At 40.3% G+C, this 21,782-nt stretch overlaps 3 protein-coding genes and 1 non-coding gene across 6 annotated transcripts in view; 3 read left to right on the top strand and 1 right to left on the bottom strand.

The window, feature by feature from the left end:
- LOC133059824 (histone H2B type 1-J) overlaps positions 1-13,780 on the bottom strand; it is a 36,858-nt gene extending 23,078 nt beyond the window's left edge. Inside the window, exons 1-2 of one of the 3 annotated variants that reach the window (XM_061147417.1) lie at positions 13,361-13,780; positions 9,000-9,994 (exon numbers count right to left, since the gene is read on the bottom strand). In XM_061147417.1, coding sequence (XP_061003400.1) covers positions 13,364-13,744 — 381 coding nt within the window. In that variant the 5' untranslated portion in view covers positions 13,745-13,780 and the 3' untranslated portion in view covers positions 9,000-9,994; positions 13,361-13,363. Of the gene's footprint in view, positions 1-8,999; positions 9,995-13,360 lie in introns of those variants that run through there. The other 2 variants (XM_061147418.1, XM_061147419.1) reach the window with 2 other exon arrangements.
- On the top strand, positions 4,861-4,942 carry TRNAS-GCU (transfer RNA serine (anticodon GCU)). Its single transcript has one exon. It is a non-coding gene; the product is annotated as a tRNA-Ser (tRNA).
- A 262-nt stretch (positions 13,781-14,042) lies between the features above and the next one.
- Positions 14,043-14,506, top strand: LOC133059822 (histone H2A type 1). The gene has a single exon (XM_061147414.1). The coding sequence runs from the start codon at positions 14,061-14,063 to the stop codon at positions 14,451-14,453; it is 393 nt and encodes a 130-aa protein (XP_061003397.1). The 5' UTR covers positions 14,043-14,060; the 3' UTR covers positions 14,454-14,506.
- Positions 14,507-21,284: 6,778 nt separating this feature from the next.
- LOC133059828 (histone H4) lies at positions 21,285-21,628 on the top strand. Its single transcript, XM_061147424.1, is given in 2 exon segments — positions 21,285-21,323; positions 21,325-21,628. Coding segments are annotated over 2 exon segments (312 nt in total). The 3' UTR covers positions 21,598-21,628.
- Positions 21,629-21,782: the final 154 nt, after the last annotated feature.

Below are 21,782 nucleotides of genomic sequence, written 5' to 3'. Positions count from 1 at the left end.
GAAGTCTAGAAGAAAATGGAGAACTCTTTCAAAATCCTGAAAGAAAATATTCCCTAGCATTCCATACCCAACCAAATATTTAAGCAAGTGTCAGAGAAATATAAAAGATATTCTCCAACACCAAAATATTAAAAAATCTTATCTCCAATGAAATCTTTCTCAGGAAGACATCAGGATGGAAACTGTATAGCTAGTACAGAAAACACCCAATTTCCTTTTTTGTCAAAGCTTTTATAGTTATTTGTGGTAATTTGAGAAAAAACTTTAACGTTCATGAAACAAAAATATCATGAGAGACCAGTAAATGATATTTTCCAATCATAATATATGAACAGTGATACTAATTAATAAATATTATGATATAAGTAAAGTCAGAAGAAAAATCAATAGTAAGGGTATCTGTATATGGTGTTATTTAAGGCAAGGAAGGAGAAATGAATCTTTTTATTTAAGAAGTAATCGATAGAAAATATTAAACTGAAAAAAATTTGAAAGTAGAAATAAAAGCATCTGTATTAATTAAGACACAATTTGGTCTCTGTAAGAAAGACCCCAATGAACTGCACATTAAAGGAAGAAGAAAGAAAGAAAGATAGCATTAAGTCATGTCCGACTCTTGCAATCCCATGAACTGTAGCCTGTCAGTCCCCTCTGTCCATGGGATTCTCCAGGCAAGAATACTGAAGTGGGTTGCCATTTCCTTCTCCAGGGGATCCTCCCGACCCAGGAATTGAATCCAGATCTCCCACACTGCTTTTTCCAACTGAGATACACAGGAAGGCCTCATGATCTCTCATGTAACAGTCTGAAGGTATAATCAATCCCAGAGTGATACTTTGGCTCTAGGGTGTTTGTTCTAATCTTCTATCTCATGGTTCCCGCCTTCCTCTGGGTTACTGTTTCCAATCTCTTTATATTTCATGACACCTTCATTCCTATAATGCTGCCTTTTCCAGCAAGCAGATACAGTCAGAAGAGAGAAATGAATGGTATTTCTTTCCTATTCTTAACATAATTTGAAAGCTTTACATCCACTTTATCTCTAATGCTCTGGTTTAGAAATTGGCCACATGGCCACGCATCAGGGAAAGTTGTGCACTGTAATTTTTTCATGGATGTCTATGAACGCTACCAAATTTCCGTTTCTTGGAAGGAAAGAACAAATACCGATGGTAACTAGCCATCTCTGCCATAGCATGATATGTGGAAACATGCTGGTAAAACAAAAACAACACAAACAAAAAGCCAAATGACTGAAAATCTTTGCCTCTACCAAAGGGGGAAGAGAACCACTTTCTAACACACACATATTTCTGAAGTACTTGAGATTTTTGAAACATATAATTTTAAACATCTTAATTTAAAAAAAAAAAAAAAAAGCTTTAAGCTGAGAACCAAGGGTGGATAAAAACATTTATCCAGGTTAAAATGAAAAAGGGCAAGAGCACTCCATGAGGGAAAATGTCTTGTTGGAAGAAAGGGGAAATAAATTTTTCTTAATACAATATCGTGAATTGGACTGAGCATTAAAAATAAGGTGGAGGGGCATGGGTTAAATTGAGGTGAAGATCCAGGCAGAACAATGCAGTCTATATTAAAATATAAGGATTTTTCCAAAAATATTTTAAATTTATTTATTTCTAAACAAAGGATAGTTGTTTTGCAATACTGTGTTGATTTCTGCCATACTTCAGTATGAATCAGCCATAGGTAAACATATGTCCCCTACCTCTTGTCCCTCCCTCCCACCCCCACTCCCCAGTTTTTTTTTTTTTTTTTAAGGACTTTTCCAAGCAAGAAGAGAGATTGATTCTCTGGGACAAGTTAAGGATGGTTTTTCACTGAAGAAAATGTTAGAGCAACCTAAGGTAGTGTCCTCATGAAATGGAGTAGTACTGTATGATTGTTGCCCCACACTCCCCATGTCTTTTGCCTGCCTTTTGTCTGTGAAAACTTAGTCAAAGAATAAGTTTAATCAGAGAAGTGAGAAATGCTGAAACAAAGGAAAACAATCAAAGGAGACTAAATACTAACAATGCAGTCATTAAGCACAGTTAAGGGCCTTTCTCAAAGGCTATAGATAATATTCTGAGCCATATCCTGTGAGCTGTCTTACAGATTCCAAAACACCAGGTGAAAAGGTTAACTACAGGATGACCAGACTGTACCCAGGATATGAGCTACCACAATTCTGAGCTGACTGCAAAGAAATGGGAACAAGTGCACCCTGGAACTGAGGATTAACTGTACCTAAAACAACCAAGATGATGCTGGTCAGACCACTGATGACCAATTTGAAGATAACTGTTAGAGATGACTGTGCTGCTTCTGCATGCAGCCCCTCCACCAAGGACTCTTTCTATAAATGCTTTCAACCCCTGCTTGTTGGGGGTGGGGGGAGAGCGGGGAGTCGGCCTTTGGACAGGTGTCCGCCACCCCTACGCTCAGTTGCCAGCAACTGAAATAAAGCAAACTTTCCTTTCCACCAGCCTGGCCTGTTTACTGGCTTTTGAACAGTGAGCAGTCAGACCCCCTCCCCATGCACCTTTAGGTAACACTCACACTAAGAGTGTGCAAATGAAGCAGGAATCTGTTCCTACAGGATTTCTTCCATGTTTGCTGTTGTTCATCCTGTGATTGATTTACTTAATCTTCACAAGAAAAATTTTCATGACCAGGTTCCATTCTCAGATTTATTGATGTTTCCTGACCAGCCTCTCACATGCTTCAGCACATCAGCCACAGTGATTTCCAACAGTTTTCTAGGTATTCCTCAGCTTTGAGCACACCCTTTCCTCAGTCTGGGACACCCTCATTTTCTCACCTCTAGAAAATTTGCTCAAGGCTCAGCTTCAGTATTACCATCTTTTCTCAGACATTTATGATTCATTATAATTAGAGTTAGCCTGTACTTATGTTCATTCATGTGCATGTTATTCATTCCATGAAACAATCAAACCAATCAAAGTTCCCAAAAGACAGCTAAAATAGGTTTTTTCACTCTTTCCCAGAACCATTTTTTCAACTCATTTAAAAAAAATGAGTCACTTAACATTTTTAGCACTGCTCCCCTTGTAAGAGCAAATGAAAGTTGGGAAACATTTCCTCTAGAAAACCATTCAAGAAACACACGGGTGGCAAAACACTGTCCGACATAGATCACAGCAAGATCCTCTATGACCCACCTCCCAGAATATTGGAAATAAAAGCAAAACTAAACAAATGGGACCTAATGAAACTTAAAAGCTTTTGCACTACAAAGGAAACTATAAGTAAGGTGAAAAGACAGCCCTCAGATTGGGAGAAAATAATAGCAAATGAAGAAACAGACAAAGGATTAATCTCAAAAATATACAAGCAACTCTTGAAGCTCAATTCCAGAAAAATAAATGACCCAATCAAAAAATGGGCCAAAGAACTAAACAGACATTTCTCCAAAGAAGACATACAGATGGCTAACAAACACATGAAAAGATGCTCAACATCACTCATTATCAGAGAAATGCAAATCAAAACCACAATGAGGTACCATTACAGTCAGGATGGCTGCTATCCAAAAGTCTACAAGCAATAAATGCTGGAGAGGGTGTGGAGAAAAGGGAACCCTCTTACACTGTTGGTGGGAATGCAAACTAGTACAGCCGCTATGGAAAACAGTGTGGAGATTTCTTAAAAAACTGGAAATAGAACTGCCATATGACCCAGCAATCCCACTTCTGGGCATACACACTGGGGAAACCAGATCTGAAAGAGGCACATGCACCCCAGTGTTCATCGCAGCACTGTTTATAATAGCCAGGACATGGAAGCAACCTAGATGCCCATCAGCAGACGAATGGATAAGGAAGCTGTGGTACATATACACCATGGAATATTACTCAGCCGTTAAAAAGAATTCATTTGAATCAGTTCTAATGAGATGGATGAAACTGAAGCCCATTATACAGAGTGAAGTAAGCCAGAAAGATAAAGAACATTACAGCATACTGTAATGTTTCGAAAGAACAGCATGTATATTATCTATGGTGAAACAGATCACCAGCCCAGGTGGGATGCATGAGACAAGTGCTCGGGCCTGGTGCACTGGGAAGACCCAGAGGAATCGGGTGGAGAGGGGGGTGGGAGGGGGGATCGGGATGGGGAATACGTGTAAATCTATGGCTGATTCATATCAATGTATGACAAAACCCACTGAAAAAATAAATAAATAAAGGAAATCAGTTCTGAATAAAAAAAAGAAAAGAAAAGAAACACACGGGTATTTGGAAGGAAAACGGAGTTCATGGTTCCTCTGATGTGGATGATCCGAGAGGAGAACCCCAAGAATTAAGGATTCTTTTCTACACAATTCACCCTAAAGTACTGCAAAAGGGGCAATAACGTTGAATAGAAATTGAGCCCTATTCAGATGCATCGTTTAATTTTCCAAATTATTTTATTAACCCTGAGTTAGGAGTGCCTGACAACGACTCCAGGGGGACTGTTTTCGGGAACCTCTGCTCCCTGCGGTTTTTTCGGCTGCGCTCTGGGGGCGCTGGACCAGGCTCCCTGAACGCGAGAGGGTGACAGCAAACTCGGACTTGATGCTGAGGTGCCCCCTGCCCGCAGCGGGAGAAAAGGAATGAAGGACCACGCAAATGCGTTTCTACCAAGTCTCCTGTGAGAGCTAAGCTTGGTTTTGTTTTGTTTTTCCCCGTTGCAGCTTTTCCAATTCAGCTCTTTGTCCATTAGTGTGAAAACGGGCCACCTCCACGTCTCCCAGACGTCTGCAAGCCATCTCCTAACCGTCTTTCTTTCTGAAGTAGTGAGTTCCCCAGTATGAACTCTGAAATAAATCTTGCCAAATACCTGAGGCGTGGAGACGAGGTGGCCGAGTGGTTAAGGCGATGGACTGCTAATCCATTGTGCTCTGCACGCGTGGGTTCGAATCCCACCTTCGTCGACCTGGCATTTTTAGTAAGGAGAAGGGAAGATTACCTACCCAGATCTAAACTTTGAATTCATCTAAGAGAAAGCTGCTGTTACTTCCCTACTCACAGTTGTTACTGTGGTATTCGGCTGAAAGTTGATTTGGCTACTGTCATTTGATGAAGTTCCTTCAGGGAGGTGGAGGAAGAGATAAGTGAAAGACAAAGCTGGTAGAAACTGGAATCTGGTCTCTCCAGTCCCTCATTTTAGAAGTTATTACTCCAATGAGCAATAAAATAAATTTATCAACAGATATAGTCAGCAGAACAGACAGACCAAGGCAGAATTTGAATTAGATTCTCAAGAACAAATCTACTGACCAAAATTCAAGAAAGGTATAGCACTGAAGAGATGAATACATGAGTTTTTAAAAGATCAAGGAATTTGGAGGTAACTTAGTTTCAGATGACAACCACACAAACCTCTTTCTAAGAGGCCACATTCAGTATTCTGCTTGAGGGTGGACCCAAGAATCTGTTGCTGAAGTGTGATTGGATTGGATATTTCCAAATTGTGCCCCTGAGAACTTGAAAATGAAGACACCCTGAGTAAAGGCCACATGAAAAGAAGCATCATTTAGAGACTGTCAGAATACCAGGATTTGGTAGGGGAGATGGTTGGGAAAGTCTGGGTAGAGTGACTTGCAGGACTCCATCTGAGACTTTCAGTGAACTGAAGGTTGTATCATAAAGCAACAATAAAGTCATATTTTACCCCATTGGGAGATTAAAATTTGTTCTTTGTGGTAATGGACATGACGCACATGTTCTTCACTCTACCACGTTGCAGCTAAAGTACCCCAAACTGAAAGAAAGGGTGTCCTCTTTCCCTGAGGTATTCATATTTAATCTTCTTGGCCTGCTAGAAAGTGATATCCTTGACTATACGTAAGGTGAGACTCTCATAAGCCACAGAATAGATATCAGACAAATTTTCCTGGGTGCACTTCCTAGGCTTTAATTCATTTCCACTGGTGAATTACAGTTCTTGTTCCTTACTTGTAGGCTTTTCATAACTAACTTTAAAAAGGTATACTGCAGTTTTGCTTTTTCCTATTATATTTTAGTTTGGCCCAAGAACTGAATTTTTACTTTTACTTTAAAAAATAGCTTTATTAAAGTATAACTGGTATATGATGAACTGCATATATTTACGGGGTACATTTTAATGAATTTTGACACATGTATACACATACCATGACCCCAATCAAGATAGTGAACTTATCTGTTGTCCCTGAAGCCTCACTGTCCCTTTTAGTACTTCTTTTCTCTTGCCTCCCCTGTGCTGAGTTTTGAATTACGTTTCTTTAGCTGTGTCAGAAAGATTACAAAATGGTGTAACTAGAGATGCAGAAACCAGAAGTTATTCAAACATGGAAGAGCCCCAGATGCCAGATTATGTACCTTTTATCAGCCTCTAAAGTCAGAGGTGGCCTATATGTGACACAGCATTTCCTCCACAGTACTATTTACCACGAATGGATGAAGAAATAAGTGAAAAGAAAAAATGTGCAGGAATAATCTACAAGATCTGGCAAGTCCTTGGAGTTCAGATATGTATTTAACCGGTGAAGAAATCTTCAAATCTGTAAATATATATTAAGAGAACTGGCAAGCACACGTGAAGAAGGAATGTGGAGAGAACATGAGTTGGATGAAAGAACACACATTTAAGAGTAAAAAAAGAAGTCTCCTTTCCACTAGTGGCATTGCCACTTAGCCATGTGACTTGAAGAAGCTGTTTTCCCCTGAGCCTCAGCTTCACATCTTAAATGAGGATAATGATATGTGTTCATGAAAAATTAAACTGGACTCAATAAAACAATGTGAGTGATTCACTTTTTATCTTTCCCTGATCTACAGTCCTGAATAGATAGTGGCAATTATTGCTGAGGTCCTTTTGGTGGTATTTCAAAAAGTATCTCAGGTCATTTGTTTGCAAGTGCAGATTTAAAGTAAGGAGTTTAGGCTGGAGACAAATTCAAAGTAATTCATTCCTTCATTGGTTGGACTAGATGGGATACTCCATCTAATATGGCCAGGGAGGAGACTATGGGTAGTGAAAAAAAGAACGAAATTTCAGAAGGTAAGATAGTTTGAGAAAATCAGAGCTGGTGAAGAAAAAAAAACTAGCCAAAGACAAACACAACTATCCTCACTCAAAAGTCCATGAGCATGGAATGTCATCTACAGCACCACCCTCTAACGTTGGGTCCCTCTTAACTGTAGGGGTAAAATGGAAGTCTTGTTGACCCATGTGGAGAATTCCTTAGACACTGGTGTTTCTCTTCTGAGAGAAACATTAATCCAGAAAACAGTACTCTGAAGAGAGGTGGATTTGTCATTTCCTGTTAACCGAAACCCTGAAGCCAATGAGGGTGCATGTCTTTCCTGACAGAATGGAGATTCAGAGAAGACAATATCTTGAAGTGACTCAACATGATATTTTCCTTTTTTCTTTGGCATATAAAAATGAAATAATGTATGTAACAATAATCATTGGTAAGAAAAATTCATGAAGAATGAGAAACCTGAATTTTTAACAAAACCTAAGTTTTTTTTTGTGTGTGTGTGTTTTTTTTTTTTTTCAGGGGAAGAAAACTGGGAGTTCAACCAGAAGCAGCACTCAAAGAATGGCAGGAAGTGGAGACAATTTGTTTTTTTTCCACTGAATCATCCACCCAAGAGAGTAAAGTCTTTGAGGGTCTACCATAACAACAGGGGAGAATATTACTTCATCCATTTATTTGGAGATATACTGTGTTCCAGACACTGTTCTAGAAGCTGGGCATACAATAATGATCAAAGTAGAATAAAACAGAGAAATTCAGCTCTCAGTTGACTTATATTCTGGTGAAGAGGACGGCATGGTGAAGATAATAAGCAAAAAATAAGTAAAGTATAGATGGGGAAACAGTGGAAACCATGGCTGACTTTATTTTTCTGGGCTCCAAAATCACTGCAGATGGTGATTGCAGCCATGAAATTAAAAGATGCTTACTCCTTGGAAGGAAAGTTATGACCAACCTAGACAGCATATTAAAAAGCAGAGATATTACTTTGCCAACAAAGGTCCGTCTAGTCAAGGCTATGGTTTTTCCAGTGGTCATGTATGGATGTGAGTTGGACTATAAAGAAAGCTGAGCGCCGAAGAATTGATGCTTTTGAACTGTGGTGTTGGAGAAGACTCTTGAGAGTCCCTCGCACTGCAAGGAGATCCAACCAGTCCATCCTAAAGGAGATCAGTCCTGGGTGTTCATTGGAAGGACTGATGTTGAAGCTGAAACTCCAGTACTTTGGCCACCTGATGCGAAGAGCTGACTCATTGGAAAAGACCCTGATTCTGGGAAAGATTGAGGGCAGGAGGAGAAGGGGATGACAGAGGATGAGATGGTTGGATGGCATCACCGACTTGATGGACATGGGTTTGGATGGACTCTGGGAGTTGGTAATGGACAGGGAAGCCTGGCATACTGCGGTTCATGGGGTCGCAAAAAGTCAGACACGACTGAGTGACTGAACTGAACTGAACTGTCAGCATGTCAGATCTTGATACATATTATGAAGAACGGTGAGTAGGAATTGGAAATTTGCTTGGGGTGGCTCAGATAGAAAGATGACATTCAAAGAATGCCTCATCAACAGGACAAATACCTGTGTTAGGACTTCAATGTCCCTTCCTTACAAAGCACAGTGGTCCCATTCCAGGAAGGGAACACGAATTCAGCTACTCCACAACTCTCCTGACCAGGTTCAGCTCCTGAGCAGCTTGTCAAGAGACCCATGCTTCCTCTCAAATGAGCATCAGGCTTATTTTCAGGGAAGGTGCAGCCAGTGTAATAACTGCTTTGACCTCTGATTACACTTTCAGGTCACTGGTTCAAGTGCACCTGCTGAGAGGTCCTAGCTACTCTACTTACTAATAGGAAAGAATTCCAAGCTAGATAATGAAAAAAGCAAGGGGCAGAACTTGAGAGGAATATAGCCATTGGCCATTTGAGTTAAAGGGGACACAGAAAATCCACATTCATATATTTGTGTTTGTATAAAGAAATTCCAGACACATAAGAAACTAATAACGTGGTTCTTTGTTATTGATGAGAGAACTTGATCAGATGAGAATTATGTTTGAAGTAATATTGTTTCTTGTATTTTTACATATACAGTTATTAAAGTCTAGCAATGGATTGCCTAACAGAAACCACAGAACAAAATATTAACTGTATTATCTTAAAGGGCCACAAGATGGCGAAAGCGTTTCTTGATTGTCGAGCCTGTGCGCTGGAAGAAGGGGACCACCGCTGCTATGAACTCCCCTGTGCAAATCGCCTCTTTCCTGGTTTCCTTAGTTCAATCTCCAGAATTTCTCTTCGCCAACATTTGATTCCTCTCATTATCACCCCTTATTGACTGGAAGAGAATTATGTTCGTTAATTGGTCCAGCTTTTTAAAGAAAACATTTTTCGGGGAAAGGGGAAGGGAGGCAGGGAAGGGACACATTGAAGTATACACAAAAGTACACAGAAGAGAATAAGGTACTTCCAAGTGCCCGTCAGGCAAAGTTTCAACAGTTAACCAACATCTCTTGTGCTGTTTTTTTATCCACCCACCAGGTACACTGCGGGGGAGGGTTACAGTGTAAAGAAATCATAAACATGTTTCAATCATGAATATTTCAAACATCCCAACAGATACAGAATTCAACAAAATACAAGATTTTCTCACCTAAGAAAAATTTTAAATCATCCAATAACTAGTATTAGAAAAAAAAAACTTCAGTTGCCTCAAATATTTTAATTTTTTACATTTTTTTTCTGATTTGCATTCCTTTAGATGCTGGAGTAAAGAGATAAGATGATCACTCGGAGGTTAAGGAGCCCTCCCTGCACATAAACACGCCTTGGGGGTGGGGGTGGGGTCAAAAGGGAGGGAGTGCCATCCCATAACAGCTGATGCCAAACTTCCCACAGGCCTCAGTGGTGGAATTCATCTTGAAGAAAAGATGTACTCTCATGTTGAGGCATGTCCTAGAACAGGTCAGATGTGGGATTAGAATCAAGATAATTGGTCAAAGGTAAACACAGACCTGAAAGAACTGCCCTGTATAAATTAACTGCCTCTTTACTATACTCCTCATTAGAAAGGATACCCACACCCTTTCTCTCTGGGTGGGTGTTTCTATCTTGTTTTTGTCTTAAAAAAAAAAAAAAAAAAGACAAACTTTCTCATGTGCTCTCCCACTTATGTCTCTAAATAATAAATTTTGTACCTGTTTTTAAAGTTTTTGCCTCTTTGAGAAATATACTTTTTAAATAGAGGAAGAGCCAGAGGAACTTTGCTTCTAGCCTCTAGCCCCTGGTGGGTTCCTGGTTTTCATCCAAGCTACCTAGGTCTGGATTAAAGATTTACTGAGCATGGCCCCACCCATCAGAACAAGACCCAGTTTCCCCCACAGTCAGTCTCTCCTATTAGGAAGCTTCCATAAGCCTCTTATCCTTATCCCGCAGAGGGCAGACAGAATGAAAACCACAATCACAGAAAACTAATCAAACTGATCACATGGACCATAGCCTTGTCTAACTCAATGAAACTATGAGCCATGCCATGTAGGGCCACCTAAGACAGACGGGTCATGGTGGAGAGTTCTGGAGTGGACGTGGTCCACTGTTGAAGGGAATGGCAAACCACTTCAGTATTCTTGCCTTGAGAACCCCATGAACAGTATGAAAAGGCAAAAAGATATGACACTAAAAGATGAATTCCCCAGGTTGGTAGATGCCCAATACGCTACTGGAGAAGAGTGTAGAACTAACTCCAGAAAGAATGAAGAGACGGAGCCAAAGTAAAAACAGCACCCAGTTGTGGATGTGACTGGTGATGGAAGTAAAGCATGATGCTGTAAAAAACAATATTGTATAGGGACCTGGAATGTTAGGTCCATGAATCAAGATAAATTGGAAGTGGTCAAACAGGAGATGGCGAGTGAACATCAACATTTTAGGAATCAGTGAAATAAAATGGACTGGAATGAGCGAATTTAACTCAGATGACCATTATATCGACTACTGTGGGCAAGAATCCCTTAGAAGAAATGGAGTAACCCTCATAGTCACAAAAGTCCGTAATGCAGTTCTTGGGTGCAATCTCAAAAACGACAAAATTATCTGTTTGTTTCCAAGGCAAACCATTCAATATCACAGTAATCCAGGTCTATGCCCCAACCACTAATGCTGAAGAAGCTGAAGTTGAATGGTTCTGTGAAGACCTACAAGACCTTCTAGAACTAACTTCCAAAAAAGATGTCCTGTTCATCATAGTGGACTGGAATGCAAATGTAGGAAGTCAAGAGATACCTGGGGTAACAGGCAAATTTGGCCTTGGAGTACAAAATGAAGCAGGGCAAAGTCTAACAGTTTTGCCAAGAGAATGCCCTGATTTTAGCAAACACTCTCTTCCAACAACACAAGAGATGACTCTACACATGGACATCACCAGATGGTCAATACCGATCTCAGATTGATTATATTCTCTGCAGCCAAAGAAGGAGACGCTCCATACAGTCAGCAAAAACAAGATTGGGAGCTGACTGTGGCTCATATCATGAACTCCTTGTTGCAAAATTCAGACTTAAAGAAAGTAGGGAAAACCACTAAACCATTCAGGTATGACCTAAATCAAATCCCTTACGATTATACAGTGAAAGTGACAAATAGATTCAAGGGATTAGATATAATAGAGTGCCTGAAGAACTATGGACAAAGGTTTGTGACATTGGACAGGAGGCAGTGATCAAGACCATCCCCAAGAAAAACAAATGGTTGTCTGAGGAGGCCTTACAAATAGCTGAGAAAAGAAGAGAAGCAAAAGGCAAAGGAGAAAAGGAAAGATAAAGCATCTGAATGCAGAGTTCCAAAGAATAGCAAGGAGAGATAAGAAAGCCTTCCTCAGTGATCAATGCAAAGAAATAGAGGAAAACAATAGAATGGGAAAGACTAGATATCTTTTCAAGAAAATGAGAGATACCAAGGGAATATTTCATGCAAAGATGGGCACAATAAAGGATAGAAATGGTATGGACCTAAAAGAAACAGAAGATATTAAGAAGAGGTGGCAAGAATACACACAACTATACAAAAAAGAGCTTCATGACCTAGATAAACATGATGGTGTGATCACTGGACTAGAGCAAGACATCCTGGAATGCGAAGTCAAGTGGGCATTAGGAAGCATCACTATGAACAAAGCTAGTGGAGGTGATGGAATCCCAGTTGAGCTATTTCAAATCCTAAAAGATGATGCTGTGAAAGTGCTGCACTCAGTGTGCCAGCAAATTTGGAAATCTCAGCAGTGGCCACAGGACTGGAAAAGTCAGTTTTCATTCCAGTCCCTAAGAAAGGCAATGCCAAAGAATGCTCCAATTATGGCACAGTTGCACTCATCTCACATGCTAGTGAGACAAACGGCCTCAAGTTTCTCTGCGTTCACTGAACCGCAAAAAGCCATGTTTCGTCTCTTGTTGTTTCCTGTTTTATGAATATAGGGCAAAAGGAAAGCAGTACCCTAATTAGAAACAAGGGCTTCCCTCGTGGCTGAGGTTAAAAGCTTCTGCTTCCAATGCGTGAGACCTGGGTTCGATCCCTGGGTCGGGAAGATCCCCTGGAGAAGGAAATGGCAACCCACTCCAGTATTCTTGCCTGGAGAATCCCATGGATGGAGGAGTCTGGTAGACCCCAGTCCATGGGGTCGCAAAGAGTCGGACACGACTGAGCGACTTCACTATCTATATATCTAGTTAGAAACAAAGCGATAGTATTTCTCAGTGTGAAAACATCCATCTGGTTCCTTACTCTCGAACGAACTAGCCGAAAATGTTTATTCAAGGAGCTTGTGAGTGCTGGGCTGGGCTGCAGTTAGCCGGCTTGTCCCGCGCACGGAAACCAGCGGTTCCTTTCTCGATGCCGGCAACCAATCAGGACCCGGGAGGAAGGGCTGGCGCTCACCGCCAAATTTAAACTTCCCGCCTAACCTCTGCACGCAGGCAGGACTCAAAACTCCTTGTCCCAGACCGGCGACTAGGAAGTATTTGTGATATGAATGAAAGTTCTCTTACTTAATCCTAATGGCTATCAGAACGAGTAGCAGAGCTCTTTTTACATGTAGGAAATTCCTGAGTAACAGTAAAGATCAGAACCAAAATTACACAAGGAACTTAAGAGCTTTGACGTTGTATTTGTCATTAGTGGATCGCGAGCTTACTGTGCCAAAAACAAGATTGTTGAGGAACTGCTCTACCTCCCAAGACCCAGCGCAGAAAGAGAATAAGCACCAGCTCTTTCTCTGAGAACATGGGTGGCTCTTAAAAGAGCCGTTAAAATCGTTTGCAACCGACTCACAGTTTACTTGGCACTAGTATACTTGGTGACGGCCTTGGTGCCCTCGGACACCGCGTGTTTGGCCAGCTCCCCGGGCAGCAGCAGGCGCACGGCCGTCTGGATCTCCCTGGATGTAATAGTTGAGCGCTTGTTGTAATGCGCCAGGCGCGACGCCTCGCCCGCGATGCGCTCGAAAATGTCGTTCACAAACGAGTTCATGATGCCCATGGCCTTGGACGAGATGCCGGTGTCCGGGTGGACCTGCTTCAACACCTTGTACACGTAGATAGAGTAGCTCTCCTTGCGGCTGCGCTTGCGCTTCTTGCCGTCTTTCTTTTGCGCCTTGGTCACCGCCTTCTTAGAGCCCTTTTTCGGGGCCGGAGCAGACTTAGCCGGTTCAGGCATGGTGAAAGACAAATTAAACAAGTCCAGAATAACACACAGAAGATACGTTGGGTCCTTTTTATATAGAACCTCTTATGCAAATAAGGTGATACGTTAACGTCTCACTCTTATTGATGGCTGTTCTAGAAGACGTCAGAAATTAGTTCTGCCCAGTTAGAACGCAAGAATACCAATTCGCATTCCCATTGGCTAAAATGAAGCCACAATCCTAGCCAATGACATGTCTTTTTTTTCGCGCCTAATAAGGGTTATAAAAAAAGGCCACCCTTGAACTTTCACTACTTCGGTAGCCGTTTGGGGTGAAGTTAAGTTTACGATGTCTGGGCGAGGTAAACAAGGCGGCAAGGCTCGTGCCAAAGCCAAGACACGCTCCTCGCGAGCCGGGCTCCAGTTCCCCGTGGGCCGTGTTCACCGGCTGCTCCGAAAGGGCAACTATGCGGAACGGGTCGGAGCCGGGGCCCCGGTGTACCTAGCGGCGGTGCTGGAGTACCTGACGGCCGAGATCCTAGAGCTGGCGGGCAACGCGGCCCGAGACAACAAGAAGACCCGCATCATCCCGCGCCACCTACAGCTGGCCATCCGCAACGACGAGGAGCTCAACAAGCTGCTGGGCAAAGTCACCATCGCTCAGGGCGGCGTTCTGCCCAACATCCAGGCGGTGCTGCTGCCCAAGAAGACCGAGAGCCACCACAAGGCCAAGGGCAAGTAAGCTGCCTGAATTATAGCAAGTCCGAGGAATCCAAACCAAAGGCTCTTTTCAGGGCCACCCATATTTTCTGTAAAAGAGCTTGACATTTGTTAATGTTGGATGGCAGGAAAATGCAAAACTTGTTAGGAAAGTTTTTAGCTTCATATAGTGGCATCTATGGATTCCAGGTCAAAAACCCAATTTGGTCAATTTAGCTCATTCTTTTTCAACTAATTTTTTTCACTGAAGTTGCTTCTTATGTGGGGTTTTTTAGCATTTAAGTCTATTAATATCTCACTCATCCGGTTGTATGTATAAAATTCTGGTATTGGTATAAGTAAGACTTGTTGGAATGAATGTTGACAATATCTAGCAATCCAAGACACTGAAGTGGCCTACCAAAAAAAGTAAAATATTTGACTTATAACAGGCTGTTTAAAAGGTATGTAACCCAAGTGATTATTCAATTGTGCTTAAATATGTCTTCCAATTTTAGCGGGGGGGGGGGGGGGGGAGTTACTTTTTCCCACTAGTGAGTTTTTGACAGCCTGTAAGCAGATGGGCTAGGGGTTCCCCAGAAAGAACCAGGAATGGCTCTGTCTCTTTTTTTTGGGGGGGGGGGGGCGGTGCCCTACAGTTTGTGGGATCTTAATTCTTTGATCAGAAATTGAACTCTGGTCCTCGACAGTGAAAGAGTGGATCCCAACCACTGGATCACCAGAATTCCCCAGGAATCGTTTTGTGACATAAGCCATTTTGGCCAAAATCTTTCTATATAAGCCTAGTGGCAATGGTTGTCCTTTAACAGTCTCAGTAATCAATGATCTGAAGAGAAGTAAGAATGCAGGAATAAAGGAAAAGCAGTCAAAAGATAACAGTTCAGCAATGAAACAAAGTTCCAGTTCCTCCTCAAGGCGTGTAGATAATCTGACACAATCTTTGAGTTCTGCAGGAAGGACCCCACCTAGGTGGAGGATGGAGTGATAATTTTGCCCCTGGTGACTTGAATCAACTAAAGCTTGGACTCTGTCAACCTTTGCCCCAATTCTATGTTTTCTCCTCTACTCCAGACCCTACATGGATATGCATATTCCCTTCACTTAAAACCCCCAATTTTGCTGTTCAGGGGGAAACTGCTTTGGGAATATCCCTGATGTTCTCTTTAGTTGCTGCTTGTAATAACAAATCCTTTTTTCCTTCTGATCTTTGGCTTGGTTGTACCTTTTGGTTCGATACCCACCAAGGGGCAAAACCCAGTTTTCAGATAACAAGTCTTGTAATAAAAGACAAATTCTAAAGAGAAAAACAAATTTCTTAACATGTGTACATCATGTACACATGGAAGAAACCCAGGGGAAAAAACCCACCACCCAAGGTGCCTTTGAAGGCCAGGAGTTCTCTGGAGGCTTTCACTGCTGAGACTGAGAATTCATTTCCTATTGGGGGAACTGAGATCCCTCAAACTGTGAGGTATAGACAAAAAAAAAAAAAAAAGAACTCCAGCATAAATACTATCTTCTGTTGAAGATGTGAGGAGGTCAGTTATGAAGAGGTTACCAGGGAAACAAGAGTAGATTCTTTTAGGCATATTTAAATTGATACCTTCTCCATTGTCTATTGGGATTAAAATTGTCCTTCCTGGTAGAGAGGAGGGACGTCTCTGTCAATTTGTGTCCAACTTTTAGGAAAATCAAAGGAAGACAAGAAGACTTTCTTGTATCTGCTTCATCTCAAATGCTTCAGTTGGGCAAATCAATCCTTGTGCTAAATGGAGTATCTTGGGGTGGCCTATTCTATCCTTCAATACCAACTACTAATATTTTGTTGATTTATACTCTTGTAAAAGTAAAAAATCTATATTAATAAAAAATCTGAACTCAGCCTTATAAATGATACACAGAGAATATTTCTAAACAAAAGTTTTAAAGCAAATTAAAGTTCTTTCAATACAATACAGGCTACCCCAATGGCTCAGGGGTGAAGAATCTGCCTGCAGGGTAGGACACTCAGGAGACTCAGGTTTGATCCCTGGGTGGGTCCAGAAGATCCCCTTAAGAGGATCCTGGCAGACCACAGTCCATGGGGACCTCCACCATTGCAATAACTTTAAAGTTGTTTTTTTTTTTCATTTCAAATCCAAAGTTCTGGGTTAATAATGTAGTTAAACATTTTTTTCTTATATTTGTAAGTATTTATGCTCCATTACAGACAGTTTGGGCATCTATTCATTTTGAGATAAGATAAAGATCAAGTTTAAGATCAAGAATATTTAAGGAAGATCAAGAGCAGAGAAAACAAGGGTTTCTAGAAAGCGAGTTCACAGAGACAGGAAGAGATCAGATCATGTAGGGCTTTATGATCATGTAGGTTTTATATGCTATGTTATGTTTTTGCCAATCATTCTAAGGGTTTCAAATGAAGGAATGGCATAACCTAATTTACATTTCTTTGAAAGTTCACTAAGGCAACTATATGGTGAATACAAAGTTTAGAAGTAATGATATAAATTAGGAAGCTATTGCAATGGTCTTTTTGAGAGATAATGGTGGTTTGGCCTAAACTGGGGGCAATAGATGATGGTTTGGTATAGATATATTTCACAAGTGTAAGCAATAGTTTGCTGCTGGATTTGATTCATACTGTGTAGGAGAGGGGAAAAAATATTTTTCCCTTTGAATTCTTGGCTGATACTTCCTATAAGACAAGTTCAAAATCACCAAATTTTTATTAACATGTATACCTCATGTGTATATGAGAGACACTTAGGAAAAATAAATAAGTTCCTCAAGATGACCCAAGCCACCACCTTACATATAATCTTTGTTGCTGTTCAATTGCTAAGTCAAATCTGAATCTTTGCCACCCCATGGACCGCAGCACACCAGGCTCCTCTGACCTCTGCTATCTCCCTCAGTTTTCTCAAATTCATATTCATTGAGTTGGCGATACTGTCTAACCATCTTATCCTTGGTCTCCGCCTTCTCCTTTTGCCTTCAGTCTTTCCCAACATCAGGATTTCTTCCAATGAGTCAGCTCTTCACATCAGGTGGCCAAAGTATTGGAGCTTCAGCTTCCGCATCAGCCTTCCAATGAATGTTCAGGGTTAATTTCCTTTAGGATTGACTGATTCGATCTTGCATTCCAAGGGACTCTCAAGGATCTCCAGGATGACAGTTTTAAAAGCATCAATTCTTTGGTGCTAAGTGTTCTTTATGGTCCAACTCTCACATCCATACATGACTACTGGAAAAACCATAGCTTGACTATGCAGACTTTAATTGGCAAAGTGATGTCTCTGCTTTCTAATATACTGTCTAGGTTTATCATAGCTTTTTTCCCAAGGAGTAAGTGTCTTTTAATTTCATGGCTCCAGTCACCGTCCTCAGTGATTTTGGAGCCCAAGAAAATAAAATCCGTCAATGATGGTACGAGATGCTTAGTTTTTTGAATGTTGAGTTTTAAGCCATCTTTTTCACTATACTCTTTCACCCTCTTCACAAGGTTCTTTAGTTCTTCACTTTCTGTTAGAGTGGTATAATCTTCATATCTGAGGTTGTTGATATTTCTCCTGGCAATCTTGATTCCAGCTTGTCATTCGTCCAGCCTGGTATTTCACATCATGTACTCTGCATAGAAGTTAAATAAGCAGGGTGACAATATACAGCCTTGTCATATTTCTTTCCCAGTTTTGAACCAGTCTGTTGTTTCATGTTTAGTTCCAACTGTTGCTTCTTGACCTGCATACAGGTTTCTTGGAGACAGGTAAGGTGGTCTGCTTTTCCCCTCTCCTGAAGAATTCTCCACAGTTTGTTGTGATCCACACAGTCAAAGGCTTTAGTGTAGTCAATGAAACAAAAGTAGATGTTTTTCTGGAACTCTCTTGCTTTCTCCATGATCCAACGAATGTTTGCAATTTGATTTCTGGTTCCTCTGCCTCTTTGAAAGCTAGCGTGTACATCTGGAAGTTCTTGGTTCACGTACTGCTGAAGCCTAGCTTGAAGGATTTTGAGCATAACCTTTCTAACATGAAATGAGCTCAATTGTACAGTAGATTGAACACCTTTGGGGACTGAAATGAAAGACAAAACAAAATTGTATGAGGGAAGGGGTTTGGGGCATGGTTGCCATTAGAAGTTTTCCCAAAAAATGCATAGTAAACCAAGGTAAGGGACCTCCCCAGTGGCTCACAGGTAAAGAATCCACCTGCAATGCAGGAGATGCAGTTTTGATGCCTGGGTCTGGAGGATCCCCTGGAGAAGGGCATAGCAACCCACTCCAGTATTCTTGTGGGAAAATCTCATGGACAGAGGCTGGTGGGCTATGGTCCATGGGGTCACAGAGTCAGGCATGACTGAAACCAATGAACACAATGCAGATTAAAGTGAGTGCTTTCTCTTTTTTTTTTTTTTTTTTTTCACAATTTAGAATCCTCCTCTGCTTAGTATGGGGAGGGAGACATAAATGGAGCTTTCCTCTGTAAGCGTCTCTTACAAAAGTATAATTTTTGTTTTCAGAAATTCTCCTATGTTATTTCTCAAAAATAATTAGTTCAAAATAATCCTTAGGACAAGAGAGGTGGCATAGTTTGGGGTGGCATGTTCAGCTACACTGCAACTGTGAAAGAACATAAAGATATAAAGAAAATATTTGATTTGAACTAAAGTTTATCTTGACCTATTAAGTCAGTTACTATGTGTTTTTAAACATAGTATTGTATAAAATACTGTACAAAAGGAAGAGCATTGTATTTTTATAATACATTGTATCTTAATAGAAAAATAAACCTTTGTCTCTCAATTTCAGAAATTATAAAGAATCTGACAAACTTTTCACATATACACCCATTACTAGTCTTACAATCACTAGCTGTTATGCAGAAACTCATGAAATCAGATAGGGAGGGAGGCTAGTAGTTGGTGGGAATTTTACCGATTTTTTTTAAAAGTAGAGAAGGGTTTGTAAAATATATTCCAGTTAACTAATGTTAGGAAAATATAATTTAAAACAAGATCGACTAAGCTTCATGCTTATTCAAACCATTGTGCCCAACACAGGCAATGTTTTATTAAAGAGATTTCAAAAAGAGAGGGAAAAAACCTGTTACATAGGTAAGAGGATACATCCATTACATTAGTAGGCTTTGCAATCTGGAGTCTGAAAACTGGAAAATGGAGCACTTTCCCTTGAACACATTTCAAAAAGAGGACTCTCAGGTCCTTGAGGAAACATTCTTGAGATAGGAGGCTAGCCAAAGGGTGTTTTTAGCCTTTAAGAAAATTTACATACCTTTGAAAAGGACCGAGAAAAAATTTTTGAAAGAGAAAAAATTTTTGAAAGAGAAAAAGGAAAGCAAAGGGACCCTCAGGGATAATTAAGCTCTTATTTTCAATTTGTATTTGCCCTTAAATTAACTTGAATTAACCTATACTAGCTATCTACCCCCTCTATAAAATATACTGAATTTTGTTCCTGTTTTGAATCAGTTTTTTTTTCAAAACTTTTTATTAATTTCATAAAACTGATAGTTTATAGGAGTCCTTTGAAAATTCTATAATGCAAGCTTGCTAAAAGTAACTCACTGAAATAAAATCATTGAATAACAATAGGATTACATTCTAATGCTGAAAGAAGGGATTAAAATTTCTCAGAATTTAAGCAATAGTTAAATTATAAATATATTTTAAATTAAGCATGTGTAATCTGGAATGTTTAAAATACATAATCTTTTATTATAAAGACTTTCTTAGAAAGACAAAGGTAGATTTTCTTTTCTCTATATTTGAATTTTGTACTATTCACTAATGAAAAATTAACTGATCTAAATCAATGAAAGTAAATTTTTAAAAAATTATGTTACCTAGAAAAACATCTACAAGACTATAATTAAAGACTCAGTTTCAGTATTTTTCAGATTAGGAGGACAAACTATTTCAAAAATAACAAATTTACCCTAATAAATGTATAGATTTAATACAGTTAAGAGTACTAAAAGAATTTCGTTCTTGCAACTAGATAGAATGATTTTTTGAAGAATAGTATAATAGTAAAAATTAATTTGAAATAAACAATTGTGAGACATGAGTTCACTGGCAAATACTTATATTTCAACATTACCAAAATCTAAAACTCAAGAGCACTAAAATAGATCAGAACAATAAAAACTCTAGAAACAATTTTAAGTGAAATAATAAATGATCAATTAAGTTCCTCCAATCAGTGGAGAAAGCATTTATTACGTTATACTTATTAGCCAGCTAGTTAATTTTTTAAAAGTTAATTATGTACACAGAAACCAAATCTAGATCATTATAGAGTTGGCTTTTTTAACGGTTCCACACATTATCAGCAAAATAATAGGAACTTATTAAAAATGAATATTGACACTGAAGAAAATTTAGCAATATACCTGGAAGGTCTTAAAATTCTCTATTTTATTAGAACATCTTGTTCTATTTCTGGAAGTTAGTATGTTTCCTTCATATATTAGGAGAAAAACAAGATATAACATTATGCAAATACTATTAGAGAAAGTAAAGATAAAAGCACAATTTTTATTCTGTGCTGTTTTATGTATCATCTACAAGGTTAAGATTTTGGTATTTAACGAGGATGAGGAGAGAAACACATTAAATGAGAAAAAGGGGAGATATACAGCCTAGGCCTTGAGGAATCAAAATTCACTCAAAGAACAGACAGGGAGTGTAATATGGCTGGCTTGCTTCTTTAAGAACCCTCCCCCAACCCGGAGGGCTTCCCGCCAAAGCACTTTGGGTTTTCATTCTGGTCCGCAGACTCTGCGTCTTAAAGGGGCTGCGACAAACTGAAGGTACTTTACTGTTCTCGGGTCTCAAAATGTCCGGGCGTGGTAAGGGTGGAAAGGGTTTGGGGAAGGGGGGGCGCCAAGCGTCACCGCAAAGTTTTGCGAGACAACATCCAGGGCATCACTAAGCCCGCTATTCGCCGCCTGGCTCGGCGTGGAGGAGTCAAGCGCATCTCCGGGCTCATCTATGAGGAGACCCGCGGGGTGCTGAAGGTGTTCCTGGAGAATGTGATCCGGGATGCAGTCACCTACACCGAGCACGCCAAGCGCAAAACTGTCACTGCCATGGACGTGGTCTACGCGCTTAAGCGCCAGGGACGCACCCTCTATGGCTTCGGCGGCTGAAAGTTTGATCTTACTTGCTTACTTAAAGGCCCTTTTTAGGGCCCGCAAGTTTTCGTTGGAAGGGCTGAAAACACAGTTCACAGAACACAAAGATTTAGCAATAGCGGCTAATATTTTCCTCCAGAACGCTGCGGGGTTATACTGAGGCATTGTTTTGCCAATAATGCATCAAAGATGAGCTACTC

Source organism: Dama dama, chromosome 7 (genome assembly GCF_033118175.1).
Source record: "Dama dama isolate Ldn47 chromosome 7, ASM3311817v1, whole genome shotgun sequence".
Taxonomy (NCBI): Eukaryota; Metazoa; Chordata; class Mammalia; order Artiodactyla; family Cervidae; genus Dama; species Dama dama.
Note: the sequence above shows the minus strand (reverse complement) of the source record. Positions and strands in the feature narration are given on the sequence as shown.